General features: G+C 47.5%; 1 protein-coding gene across 3 annotated transcripts in view; it reads right to left on the bottom strand.

The window, feature by feature from the left end:
- The window catches only part of LOC133108480 (BCAS3 microtubule associated cell migration factor-like), a 92,799-nt gene that overhangs the window by 24,892 nt on the left and 54,572 nt on the right, over window positions 1-13,335 (bottom strand). The window contains exon 24 of one of the 3 annotated variants that reach the window (XM_061218039.1): window positions 6,817-8,033. The exons of the other annotated variants lie outside the window; for them this stretch is intronic. Coding sequence (XP_061074023.1) covers window positions 8,023-8,033 — 11 coding nt within the window. The 3' untranslated portion in view covers window positions 6,817-8,022. Of the gene's footprint in view, window positions 1-6,816; window positions 8,034-13,335 lie in introns of those variants that run through there. 3 annotated transcript variants of the gene reach the window in all.

Here is a 13,335-nt window from a genome sequence, read left to right as displayed (position 1 = left end):
ACACAAACGCAGGGTCAGCTCCACACACCCCCACCTGACATTCGTCTTTAAACCGAAACAGGGGGCAGGGAGGGGTACAAAGAGCCACAGTTACAGGCACAAATTGTCCACATAATTATGGTAATAGTGTTTTATTAAAATAAAGAGTTGCCTCCCAGTACAATGGGACAGAAGAACAGGAATGTGGGGGGGTACCAGACATTGAGCGGGGGGGGGGGGGGGTCATGACCCCAGGAGGGCCCCAAGCTCGAAGGGCTCTGTCCACAACACTGAGAGAGATCCACAACACTGAGAGAGATCCACAACACTGAGAGAGATCCACAACACCGAGAGAGATCCACAACACTGAGAGAGATCCACAACACTGAGAGAGATCCACAACACTGAGAGAGATCCACAACACCTAGAGAGATCCACAACACCGGCCAACTCCACACTACTGCGCACTCTCAAAACTACCGCTTACTCCACTCGGAAAACTCCTACTAGGGGCAGCCTGTAGCCCAGTGGCTAAGGTTGGTGGTTCAAGCCCGGTGTAGCCACGATAAGATCGTTATGGTTCGGCTGAAACCACAGAATGTTCATGAATGCTCTTCTGCTGCCCGACATGGACTGTGGTTGCTGTTGGTTGCGAGCATGAACGTACTCCACATTCCACCGAGTTGACACTCAGAGGACACTGAAGAAGCAGCTTTAACGCATGTCATGTCTCCTCCTGGAGCCAGAGGAGCACGCATGTGTATATCAAATACACATGATAAATAAGACAGCTTCGAACATCTTGTCTATGCCTGGGTAAGTCGGAAAAAAGGTATATTTCCACAAAATGTTGGTGTATTCCTTTAACTCTTTGGTGGAAAGGAAGCGAAAATCACAATTTGAAAGTAATTTGAACATTTAGCTTTGTGCGTCAGCATTCGCTTTGTATGTTACAGTTAAAGTCCCCTCCAACAGCAAGGCCAATTAGTTTGTTTTTGCAATACACTGAATACATTTGGGGTTGAGATAAAAAGATGAACACGAGACGAGAGTTCAGAATTTCAGCTTTTATTTAGTACTTTTCCCCTGCCCTGTGAGATTGTTTGTGATGTCATTGACTGATGTTTTGGGGTTTTTCTTCACAGCTCTCACAACACAATTACTGCTTGGTTGGCCTGTTCGATGGACATTCCAAGCTGTTGCACAAGCTATAACCGATGCTTGTGTAATGGCTCTGGTCTTCATGTTGGTTTATCTTTCCTAACACAAATGCAGTCTCACAAGCAAAAACCAAGAGTAGACATTCAGAACAAATGTATTGTTTATCCAATTAATCTAAAAGAACACATAAAGAGACACCTGTCAGTCATGTTCAAATACTTTTGAGCACCTAAAAATTGGGTGGTCTGATACAAAAGGTATAAAGTTTTTTAACAAATCTAGATAGAATACCAGGAAATAAAAGCTGAAATTTGGTTCTGTCATGTACATCGTCTGGCCTCAAACTCAATTGTCTTCAGAGTATAGCAAAACCAAAGGAATTGACCTTGCTGTTTCAATACTTTTGGAGGGGGCTTTAGCTTTGCAAGTTACCGCTAGCTTTGCTCGTCACCAGTACCCCTTGCACGTCACCAGTAGCCTTGCGCATCACTGCTAGCTTTGCGTGTCACCAGTAGCTTTGCGTGTCACCAGTAGCTTTGCGTGTCACCAGTAGCTTTGCGTGTCACCAGTAGCCTTGCGTGTCACCAGTAGCCTTGCGTGTCACCAGTAGCTTTGCAAGTTACCGCTAGCCTTGCGTGTCACCAGTAGCTTTGCGTGTCACCAGTAGCTTTGCTCGTCACCAGTAGCCTTGCGTGTCACCAGTAGCTTTGCAAGTTACCGCTAGCCTTGCGTGTCACCAGTAGCTTTGCGTGTCACCAGTAGCTTTGCTCGTCACCAGTAGCCTTGCGTGTCACCAGTAGCCTTGCGTGTCACCAGTAGCTTTGCGTGTCACCAGTAGCTTTGCTCGTCACCAGTAGCCTTGCGTGTCACCAGTAGCTTTGCAAGTTACCGCTAGCCTTGCGTGTCACCAGTAGCTTTGCGTGTCACCAGTAGCTTTGCTCGTCACCAGTAGCCTTGCGTGTCACCAGTAGCCTTGCGTGTCACCAGTAGCCTTGCGTGTCACCAGTAGCTTTGCGTGTCACCAGTAGCTTTGCGTGTCACCAGTAGCTTTGCGCGTCACCAGTAGCCTTGCGTGTCACCAGTAGCTTTGCGCGTCACCAGTAGCCTTGCGTGTCACCAGTAGCTTTGCGCGTCACCAGTAGCCTTGCGTGTCACCAGTAGCTTTGCGCGTCACCGCTTTAGCTTTTGGTTACAGATTAGTGGAGCAGAGAGAGCGATTGGTGTCACAGCCATAACAGATGTAGCCTCTTAGCGCATTTACATCTGAAATATCAAATTTTCCCATTAGCCCCCGTTATTAACACGGAGCTCCAACATTGAGTGCTGCCTCTCAACACCTGGACTACACGTGTGCGTGTGTGTGTGTGTGTGTGTGTGTGCACAAAGGCTCCATTGGCAAGACAGCTCCACAGCCGAGATCTGTCCTAACTCGATGATGACAAACACCACTTCTTTTAGCAGCTCAGAACACCAAATAGCACACAACACTCCTGTTTGCATTGGCTTAAAAAAGTTTACAATAAAAAAATAACAAACTGTAAATAAAAATGGAGCGAGTAAACAACACAACAGACATGATGTGGAGAATAATAACACACACACGCCAAGTTTCTGTGCTTGTTTTCTTGTGAAAGGAAGAGGACATTGAGTGTTTTCTTGGCGCGAACAGCGGCCAGCCTGTGCCGTGCATTCCCGTTCCGTTAGCTTGCGCTCACACGTTAGCAAGACTACGTTTCAGGGAAACTCCAACGCTCTCCTGGGATTACAGGGCAATAAATCCTGTCCGGTTGTTGTCCTGCACAAATAAACTCCACAGAGTGTTGATTTAAAGATGTGAGTTTTGACATGGGGAGAGCCCCTTCCTGAGAGAGGTTTCCGGAAGGTCTGTAAACACAGAGCTGTTTGGTTCAGGAGGAGCTACGGGGTCACAGGGTCACAGAGCCCATCTGCGTAGATGTGACTGTTAAGACATACAGTGGTGTGCAAAAATGTTGGCACCCCCGGTCAAAAAGCCTTTTACAATTAATAGCCTGGAGAATAGAAGCAAACCTGAATGGTACAAAATTAAACATGACACACAGGTATTAAAAATTTAAAGCAAGATTACTTTTTATTTTAATGTTTTACAGTTATAATAATAAAAAAAAGGAAAGGTTTGGGAACCCTGTGCGTTAGTACCTTCTCAGATAAACACTTCCTGTTGCCAGCTAAGAGGCTTTCAATCCTCGCTTTTGGAATTTTTCCCCATGACCCCCAGTGGGTGCAGGAGCATGGCAGGCTGTGGTGTTCTGGACCTGCGATAGGAACACCCTCACACTACACACACACACACACTACACACTCACACTATCGCTGAAACACACACACTCACACTCACAGCTGAGCGGGGGCACACACCCTGCAGAGGTCTGACAAAAAGGCCATTCAGACCGTCAGACGTCAAACCAGCACGGGAACCCAAAAACACTTCCATTGTTCCAGGGGGACCGTTCCCAGGCCGGACACCATCCCACAGAGAGGCCATTATATGCCTTCTTTACTTAAAAATCCATGAAATATGTGGCACACATGTCATACGCGCAGAGAAAAAAACCATTAGCATTACTGGACACACAATGTGGGCGTACAATGTGAGGAGTGGAATTAAAAAAGCTGTATCATAGACTCCAAACAGAACACAGGGAAGTGGCCTCTTCCACCAGAAGTTAACGTCTTCCCTGTGTTCGGAAGACCGTGTTCGCTCACAATGTTCTGAACACTATTTGAAGGACCAAAATAGCCGCTCTCAGATCACACTGTAGTCTTGTCTCTCTCCATTTCCCCATCACTCCCCTTAACTCCTAACACGACTCCATCCACAGCCAGAGGACAGGGAAGTGTCCTCAATCACATGCTCCCAATCATCTCACCTCAAAGTACTGTACAACCACACCCTAACCCTAAACCTAACCCCCAATCATCTCACCTGAAAGCACCGTACAACCGCACAGGTGTTAGTGTTAATGAACACAATGGAATACCAATGAAATATAAAGGAGACTAACCTTGGCCTGTTTGTGGTCAGGCCACAATGTTGCTATAATGCACAGCACCAGGACAGGCTCAAACGCTTAGTTTCACTAATGAGTGACCAGTGGCACAGGGGATTATTGTACAGTTATACAATATTTTGGTACAGAGTGTCGGGCCGTCAACTGTATATTTTAAAACCCGAATTTAAGGACTATGAACACAGCCAGAGGGTGAGTCAACATGTCAGTGAGCCTTTTTCAATGATAGGATGGGATTTACAATGATCTTGTAACAATGTTTTAACACAAAAATCTCACCTATTGTACCTTTAAGACCACAGAAAACCAGGGGCAAACTGTCACCATTTTAGGGGCAGCCTGCAGCCTAGTGGTTAAGATATCCATGACTGGGACCTGGAAGGTTGGTGGTTCAAGCCCAGGTGTAGCCACAATGAGATCAGTGCAGCTGTTGGGCCCCTGAGCAAGGCTCAACCCCACATTGCTCCAGGGGGATTGGCCCCTGTTTAGTCTAATCAACTGTAAGTCGCTTTCGATGTCAGATAAATAACAAATTATTAGTTATAATTATGTATATAATTATCTTCCGATGGCCCAAGCTGCAGCTAAAAAAACCCTGCTCCAGACGTTTATTTGTATATGCAGCAGGAGAGGTAAATAAAAGAGAAATCCAAAAAGCCCAGTTTAAAGAGGTTTTGTGCCTTCAACTCTGATGGCGTGGGAGGAAAGCGAAACCTTGAGTGAAGGAGCCGAACTGTGAAAATAAATATCAGAGTGGAAAAATATCAATGAACAGCCATCCCTGGTATGAGAATCTTCCGGTTGGGTTTGACTGGGGTGGGGGTCAGGCAGGATTTGACTGGGGTGGGGTGGGGTGGCGTGGCGTCATGCTCCCTGACTCCCAGCCCCTCAGACACTCCGGTCCGGATGAGAACCGGAAGTATAAGTGGAGCGGGCCGACCCCGGTTTCACTGGCCCCAGGGTGAGTCCCAACCCTTCCAAGCTGCCCCGGGGGGAATGGAACGTGGGGGTTGTGTTTTTGTGGGCTTCAGAAAATACAGTGTTATAAATAGCTGACATGTTCCCTTGCTGCAGTTCCGGGGTGCGGTCGTCTCGTTTGAGAAGTGTTTCTCACACACGAATCTCTGGCGCAAAACTCACCCGCTTCAGCTGATCCTACCAGTGTTACATGGTAACTCAACACTCACATGCTTCACCTGATCCTACCAGTGTTACATGGTAACTCAACACTCACATGCTTCACCTGATCCTACCAGTGTTACATGGTAACTCAACACTCACATGCTTCACCTGATCCTACCAGTGTTACATGGTAACTCAACACTCACATGCTTCACCTGATCCTACCAGTGTTACATGGTAACTCAACACTCACATGCTTCACCTGATCCTACCAGTGTTACATGGTAACTCAACACTCACATGCTTCACCTGATCCTACCAGTGTTACATGGTAACTCAACACTCACATGCTTCACCTGATCCTACCAGTGTTACATGGTAACTCAACACTCACATGCTTCACCTGATCCTACCAGTGTTACATGGTAACTCAACACTCACATGCTTCACCTGATCCTACCAGTGTTACACACTAACTCAACACTCACACGCTTTACCTGATCCTACCAGTGTTACATGCTAACACAGAGCACTACTTCAACATTGTAATGGACAGAGGAAAAAACACACACACACACACGCACGCACGCACAAGCAGATACAGACAGTGTGTCACACATAAAAACACAGCACACATGCACATAGAGAGAGATAACCATACCCTTGCACACACATACACAACCACAGACACACATACCCTCTCAGACACACAACCACAGACACACATACCCTCTCAGACACACAAACAGAGACACACATACCCTCTCAGACACACACACACACATATATGCCCTCACACATACACAGTTCTGGTGTCTGTATGTCAGAGAGAAGAGCTGTGGGGAGAAGTGTGTGGCAGTTCAGAGCTTCACTATCACTGTTTTAGTGCTGTCTCTGGGGGACTGACCGCAAACACACATTGCTGTGCTGACAACAGACTGGGGAACTTCAAAGGCTACGTTGTCTCTAAAGGTCAGTCCTCTGACTCACTGTAGTGGGCTTTTGGATCTGTTACAGAGTGGGATCTTATCTCCAGAGAAGGAGGCCATTTTAAAAGATGAAAAGTCAAGTTTGCACGGTTGAAAGCACTGGATCAGCCTGTCCGGGCTGGTGCTGTATAATTCAGCAGCCTGCCTTTCTCTGGTGAGGCAGAAGATCCTGTTCACACTTTGACAGAGAGTTCTCTCTGCCCAGTATATCCACATACAGGCACGCACATATGCACATAGTGCACACATGCACACGCACGTATGCACACGCATGCACACGCACACGCGTATGCACACGCATGCACACGCACACACGTATGCACACATCCATGCCGGCACACATGCATGTATGCACATATCTGAGTATGCACCTAATCTCCATTTTACTCATGTATCCAAATCCAGTTGGCAATCAAACTGTGAATAAAAGGTACCGTTAAAAAGTGTCGAGAGAAGCCATGTGTGGAAACTCACCGAACTTATCAAGAGTCAAAAAGTGGAAGAAAGCAGGGATCTCTTTTTTTCTAGCTAGGTTTTATTTCTCTTGGTTATCAAACCAACATTACACATTCACTTGAACTGACGTTTAAAAGCAATGATTTTTGCTTACAGCTGGGAGAGGCGTAGCGTCATTTTGTGGTACCTGCCAATTTAAAAAAGTCTGAAAACCTAATCAGACATCACAGTTGCAAACTCACAAGAATTGAATTCAGTTGTAGAAATATAAATATTGTACTAAATCTTTATATATATCATAACATACTTTGACAAGGCATCAAACACAATGCAAACATGGTTTAAAAACTTTGGGAATATAAATACTGAAACAGCTTCATAAGTATTACAAACAAGAGGAAAGTAATCAAAGCCCTGTGTCATCCGTGTGCTTTGTGGGGACATTTTGTACAGTGAGGTCCCCATAATGTTAGAAATGTAATGACACGTAACCATAGAAACACTGGATTACAATGTTAGAACTGTAATAACATGTGACCATAGGAACACTGACCGGTTTGTACAGTGAGGTCCCCATAATTTACAGTTGCCCCGAACACCTGTGTGTATTTCTGTGTGTGTGCTGTACCCAGTAGTAGTTAAACATACATACTGTAGTAACTGAACATGTGTAACACCAGTCCGTACTGTGCTGATTAGTGATCCCATAGCATGTGGCGACGTGCAGGGGGTTGCAATGGTACCCGGGCTAAACTACATCTCACAGGATGCATGAGCAGCACTCTGCCACATGGGTGCTGCTCATTGGTGATGGCTGAGATGAGCCACACCCTCTTTCGGGAAAGTGTTTCAAGTTTAATGAAAGGTGTCATTATTTATATTATCATCATTATTATTGTTATTATTAGGCTGTGCCAGCACTGTACTGCCCTCTGCAGGCAGAGCTGATAGCAGCGGACCAGGAGCGTATGGCTCAGAGTTAGCGGGTCTGTAGACCGCGTCGCTAACGCGTGGTCGGCACGGATACAATCACGTTTCCTACCCTGCTGACAGAGAGACGGGCTCTGCGCTCCAGCGTGCGTTTAGCGTGGCTGAGAAGCCATGTCATCTCCTCTCCTCTCCTCTTCTCTCACTCTCTCAGAGATGGGAAAACGAATAAAGGAAATGGAGGGAGGGAATGAAGGGATGGAAACGCATGCTTAAAAAGACAGCGATTAAAAAAATTAAAAGGATCATGAATCATGACAATGCAGCCGAGGCCTTCTTCAGGAAATACCTGCAGAAAAATGAAACACAAAAAAACACAAAATATAGTGTTTTAACATCCGCGTCTTTTACTCCTTTTCCCAGACTCTTTCAAGTCAAGTCAGCTTTTATTTGTGTAGCGCTTTTCACACATCGCTTTACTGAGTAACAGATGGCCAAAAAAGGGCAAAAACCCAGGCCTGAACAAACATGTGAGGTAAAAAAACGAATTGCCAGCGAGGAGAAAAACCCTCAGACCATGGTGAGAAAAAAACTCCCCGATGGGAAGAAATCTCAGGAGGAATCCAGAAGGTGGAGCCTATCCTCCGCTGGCCCTCTGAGTGACAGACCTGTGGGCCAGCCCCCCGTGCCCATCGAGTTAAAAAAACTCCAGACAATTCAGGCAAATATCAAAGCAAACGGCTGGCTGATTAAAGGGTGCACTGTTGCCACTGATTCCCCAGAGAAGTACGCAATGGACTGTATGAAGGAGACACTTGGCCTTGATGTTTACATGGCAGGATGAACCAGTGCTCAGCAAGGCTAAGAAGGGAAACACAACATGTGGGGCAGCACATCCAACACTCAGTTAATTCTATGTTGAGAGGTCAGTACAGAATGCTGAAATACAGTGTACACAGTTACGATTATCAGGGCACCAGAACAGGCCTCATTTTACCCTCACCTCTCAGCTCATTTAAACCTAATCTACCCAATCTCACAGCACCAGGCCCTGCCCAGGATTCCCGGTTTGTGCTTTTGGATTTCGTTTTTCTTTATCTGCCTGTTAGGACTGCCTTGTTATCAAACTTTTGCCTGTGCCACGATTTCCTTTGCCATGTCTGTTTTCCCTGTTAACCAACCCTCGTTTAAATGATTGACTACGAACTGCCTGCTACATTCCTGTTTGCCAGCAACCGATCTTCTTTAACCTGCTCGAGTTTCAATAAAGACTTTTATTGGAAATTCTGTGAGTTTGCAACTGGGTCTATTGTTCTGAAGCCTGGTCTGCATGTCTCAATGGCAAGAGTAAACATTCAAAAAGTAAAATACAGTTTCAAAGGGCTTATACCCAGCCACACTTAGCCCAGTGTTGGTAGTCTCCCAACCTTACATAACTCTTGCGACAAAAAGTTTCTAAACCTGTAAATATGTTTTGGTGTCAATGCGACTGATTTTGATCGAGCAGGTCACATATTTAATGAGAGGGGCTGAGAACCTCTGAGCACACAGACCCCAGAGCATCGAGCTCTGAACGCCTTTTTCCTCCCATTTCATGTGGTTCGCAAATTTCCAGCCGAGAGGGATGAGCTAATTGTGGCTTTTCATGTCAACTGTGGTGTGCGCATGCATGTGTGTTATTATTCATAGTCCACGAAGCTTCTAGAACTCTCTCACAGCCATCCCGGGGGGAAAGGCCGGGCCCATCAAAGCCGACGCTCACGCAGGGTATTAATTACGCTAAGCTGAGAAAGATGGTCTGCGTACTCGTTTGCGGCACAGATGATGGCGGTGTGTCCCCAGCAGAACTCTGGGAAGGGAGGGGTGGGGGCGTCAGCCACTGATCACAGGGAAGAAGGGCCTGCTGGGTAATCGCATGCCAGAGCCCCAAACCACAAAACCAAGCAGCACATCCACACTATACATGATACAGACACACATTATACACACTATACACACACACACACACACACACACACACACACACACACACGCTGAAAGACTGTGCTGGACGGCAAGGTGGAGTGTTTCAAGTCCTGTGTCTGAACTCCCTAGCCAAAAGCACAGTATCCCAGGTGCGCAAACATAATAATTCATAATTCCCATCCCAAAGAAGAGCAGAACGAACTCAGACCAAGAACCCTCACCTTCCTCGTGATACAGGCCTTTGAGAGGCTGGGGAAGAGGCTACATCACCAAGCTCACTGCCAGCTGGACCCTCTGCAATTTGCATATGGGGCGGGTAGAGGGGAGGACGATGCTAAATTATTCACACTCGACATCATGCATAGGGAGGCCTATAGCGCAGTGGGGGTTCGATCCCCGGTGTAGCCACAATAAGATCCGCACAGCCGTTGGGCCCTTGAGCAAGGCCCTTAACCCTGCATTTCTCCAGGGGACTGTCTTCGTGTTTTTGTAAATTAATAAATGCTTGTGTTTAACTGGTCTGGTGAGATCATAACAGAGGTGAGGGGGTCATGTGACTGAGCACAAGACAGAGTTGGGTTGAGTGCTGAAGGACAGACAGGAATGAATGAGAGGGGGGAGGATGGGGGGATGGATGAAGGGAAGGTGGAAGGAAAGGGAGCGCGGAGGGCGTGTCTGAGGGCAGACAGCGTGCGTTTGAAGCTAAAGATAACGCTCTGCGCTCTGCGCTATGGCGTGGTGCCCTGCACGGGAATGAGAGCCAGGCACTCACTTATACAGCCCACAGGGAGGGTAACACCATCCTGACAGGGAAAAGAGCGAGGGAAGACCGGAGAGAGAGAAGGGAGGATGAGCGGGACGGACAGAATCCGACGGAGAGAGGCCAGGAAATAAACCCCGTCCAATCAGAGCGGTCCCCAGAGGAGTCTCCTCCCCCTGTCGTGATGGCGGTCGCACGCTGGGTCCTGATGGACGAAACGCAGACACACATTCCTGTTCTCTCTTCTCCTTCCCACACGGACGCCGCGACATTTATCCCACCCCCGCGGGGCCTGTGACAGCCCTCAGAGACCCACTGTATCCCTTTCACCACCATCTACTACAACAAACACCCACCGACTGTCACACACATACACAAACACTGCTACACACATACTCTGTCCCTCTTTCACACAGGAGCACCGGTACGGCTCACAGACAGACTGTACCATCTGCTGCAGGGGAGCACCTGTAAGGCTCACAGACAGACTGTACCATCTGCTGCAGGGGAGCACCTGTAAGGCTCACAGACGGACTGTACCATCAGCAGCAGGGGACCCTCTGTAAGGCTCACAGACGGACTGTACCATCAGCAGCAGGGGAGCACCTGTAAGGCTCACAGACGGACTGTACCATCAGCAGCAGGGGACCCTCTGTAAGGCTCACAGACGGACTGTACCATCAGCAGCAGGGGACCCTCTGTAAGGCTCACAGACAGACTGTCCCATCTGCCCTGTCTCCCTCCCACCACCCCAGCATCCCATCCCTCAGCTCTCACTCTCCTCACTCACTCCTGCCCCTTGCCAAATCCCTAATCCCCCCTTTTCTGTGGCAATAAAATTGTGGTTTTAACATTAAACACTTGACCCCCTGTTCATCTTGGGCCAGTTTTCATAAATGCAGCCATATGTTGGACACGTCTCTCTCTCTCTCGTTCAAACTCACAAGTAGACTCTCACACTCTCTCTCTCTCACTCTGTGTGTGTGTGTGTGTGTGTGTGTGTGTGTGTGCGCGCGTATTTGTGTGCGTGCAATTCTACTGCGAGCACAGGGTCTGTAGTTGGAAAGAAAAACAAACGCCACACGCGAGCCGGGGGAGTGTGTTAGTGTGTTCCTGATAGCAGGTTATCACTAATTTAACGCCACACGGACCAATCACACTTCAGACACAGCGGGGGAAGTGGAGTTCAGCCTGCTGTGGAGCTCCTGGGGGATTCTGGGTAATTTGGGTGGATTAAGAAAAACAGCAGCACACTGGCTGCCCACTTAAGCTTTTCTACAGCTCTTCTCAAAACATCAGACACTGGAACTTCTTTCAACAGCATGTGCTTCCGTTTAGAGTGAAGTCAGTACTCACGCAAACTCACACACACAGAAACTCACACAAACATGCATGAATACGCATGTTGATAAACACACATGCACATAAATACACTTATCACAGTTTGTAAACATCAAAGTAATGTGTATTATACAGTAATTGTATTTATGGCCGTTTGGTATTTTCCAAGCTGAGCTGCTTCGATTCATTGAGAACACAGCATTCAAAAGCGTGGAGAAAATGCTTAAATGATAAACATGTAACAGCATGTAAAAACCCTACAGGTGAGTGTCCAAGTGTGTGGGAGTGTGCACGAGTATGCAAGTGTGTGTGCGCTTCTGTGTGAGAGTTCATATGGGCGAGTGTGTGATTGTGTTTGAACTTCACACACTCGCATGCAGAGTGCGTGTATGTATGTGCGTGAGAGTGTATGTGCTTGTGTGTGTGTGCACGTATGGGTTCACCACTCTCTCACTCTCTCACTCACTCTCTCACTCACTCTCTCACTCTCTCACTCTCTCACTCTCTCACTCTCTCACTCTCTCACTCTCTCACTCTCTCACTCTCTCACTCACTCTCTCACTCTCTCACTCACTCACTCACTCACTCACTCACTCACTCACTCACTCTCTCTCTCACTCTCTCACTCCCTCACTCCCTCACTCCCTCACTCAGATCAGCAGGCTCCAGTTACACAGCAGCGCACAGTAACATACCAGGGGATGAGAGAAACAGCATTGGCCAGAGAGGCCAACATAAAAGCATTAGGGATGTGGTATGTGTACCACAATGTGTGTGTGCGCACGTGTGTGTGTGTCGGTAATGCCATGTTAAAAGACATACCAACAGGGAAACAAGGACGTTGAAGCCCAAACACGGCAATGGTGTGTGTTAAACTGGGCTAATGGGAAGGGGAGGCGAGGGAGAGAGTAATGTTCCATGTGTGCTAAAGGTTAGAGAAATAATCTTTTTAAAGACGGGGGGGGAGTTAAGTAAACATTTTCCCGGATGCTATTTTCCATCCGGGGACAGATTTCCCTGCAGGATTCAGAAGGGAAGAGGAAATGGTTTGGTCTCCTTTAAGTGGCAAATTGTGCCCTAATTTTCCAGCTTTCATTCTTAAGAGCTGTACCAGAGGACTGCACACACACACACACACACACACGCAGGGACACACACAGACACACATACTCACACACCACACACATGCAGAGACACACTGACACACACCTCATACCCTCTCTCACTCTCTCACTCTCTTACACTCACTCACACACACTCACACACACTCTCTCTCACTCTCTCACTCTCTCACACATGCTCTCACAGTCACTCTCGCACACTCACAAACACACATCCACACACCACACACACACACACACACACACACACACACACAGTCACATGCACGCACATACTGCACACAGGCATATTCCTTGCGTGAGTTCACTCTGCTGAATTACCAAACCGTCAGGAGTCTGCAGACCATTGGACAAACCACAGCCACTTCCTCTTCCCCAAAAACCAGGAGAGACAGAGACCCCCCCTGCCCCCCCACACAGTGTTGTTTCTCCTCTGCACCGGGGGGACAGAAATAACATGTGTT

The sequence above is a fragment of the Conger conger genome, chromosome 13 (genome assembly GCF_963514075.1).
Source record: "Conger conger chromosome 13, fConCon1.1, whole genome shotgun sequence".
Lineage (NCBI taxonomy): Eukaryota > Metazoa > Chordata > Actinopteri > Anguilliformes > Congridae > Conger > Conger conger.
Note: the sequence above shows the minus strand (reverse complement) of the source record. Positions and strands in the feature narration are given on the sequence as shown.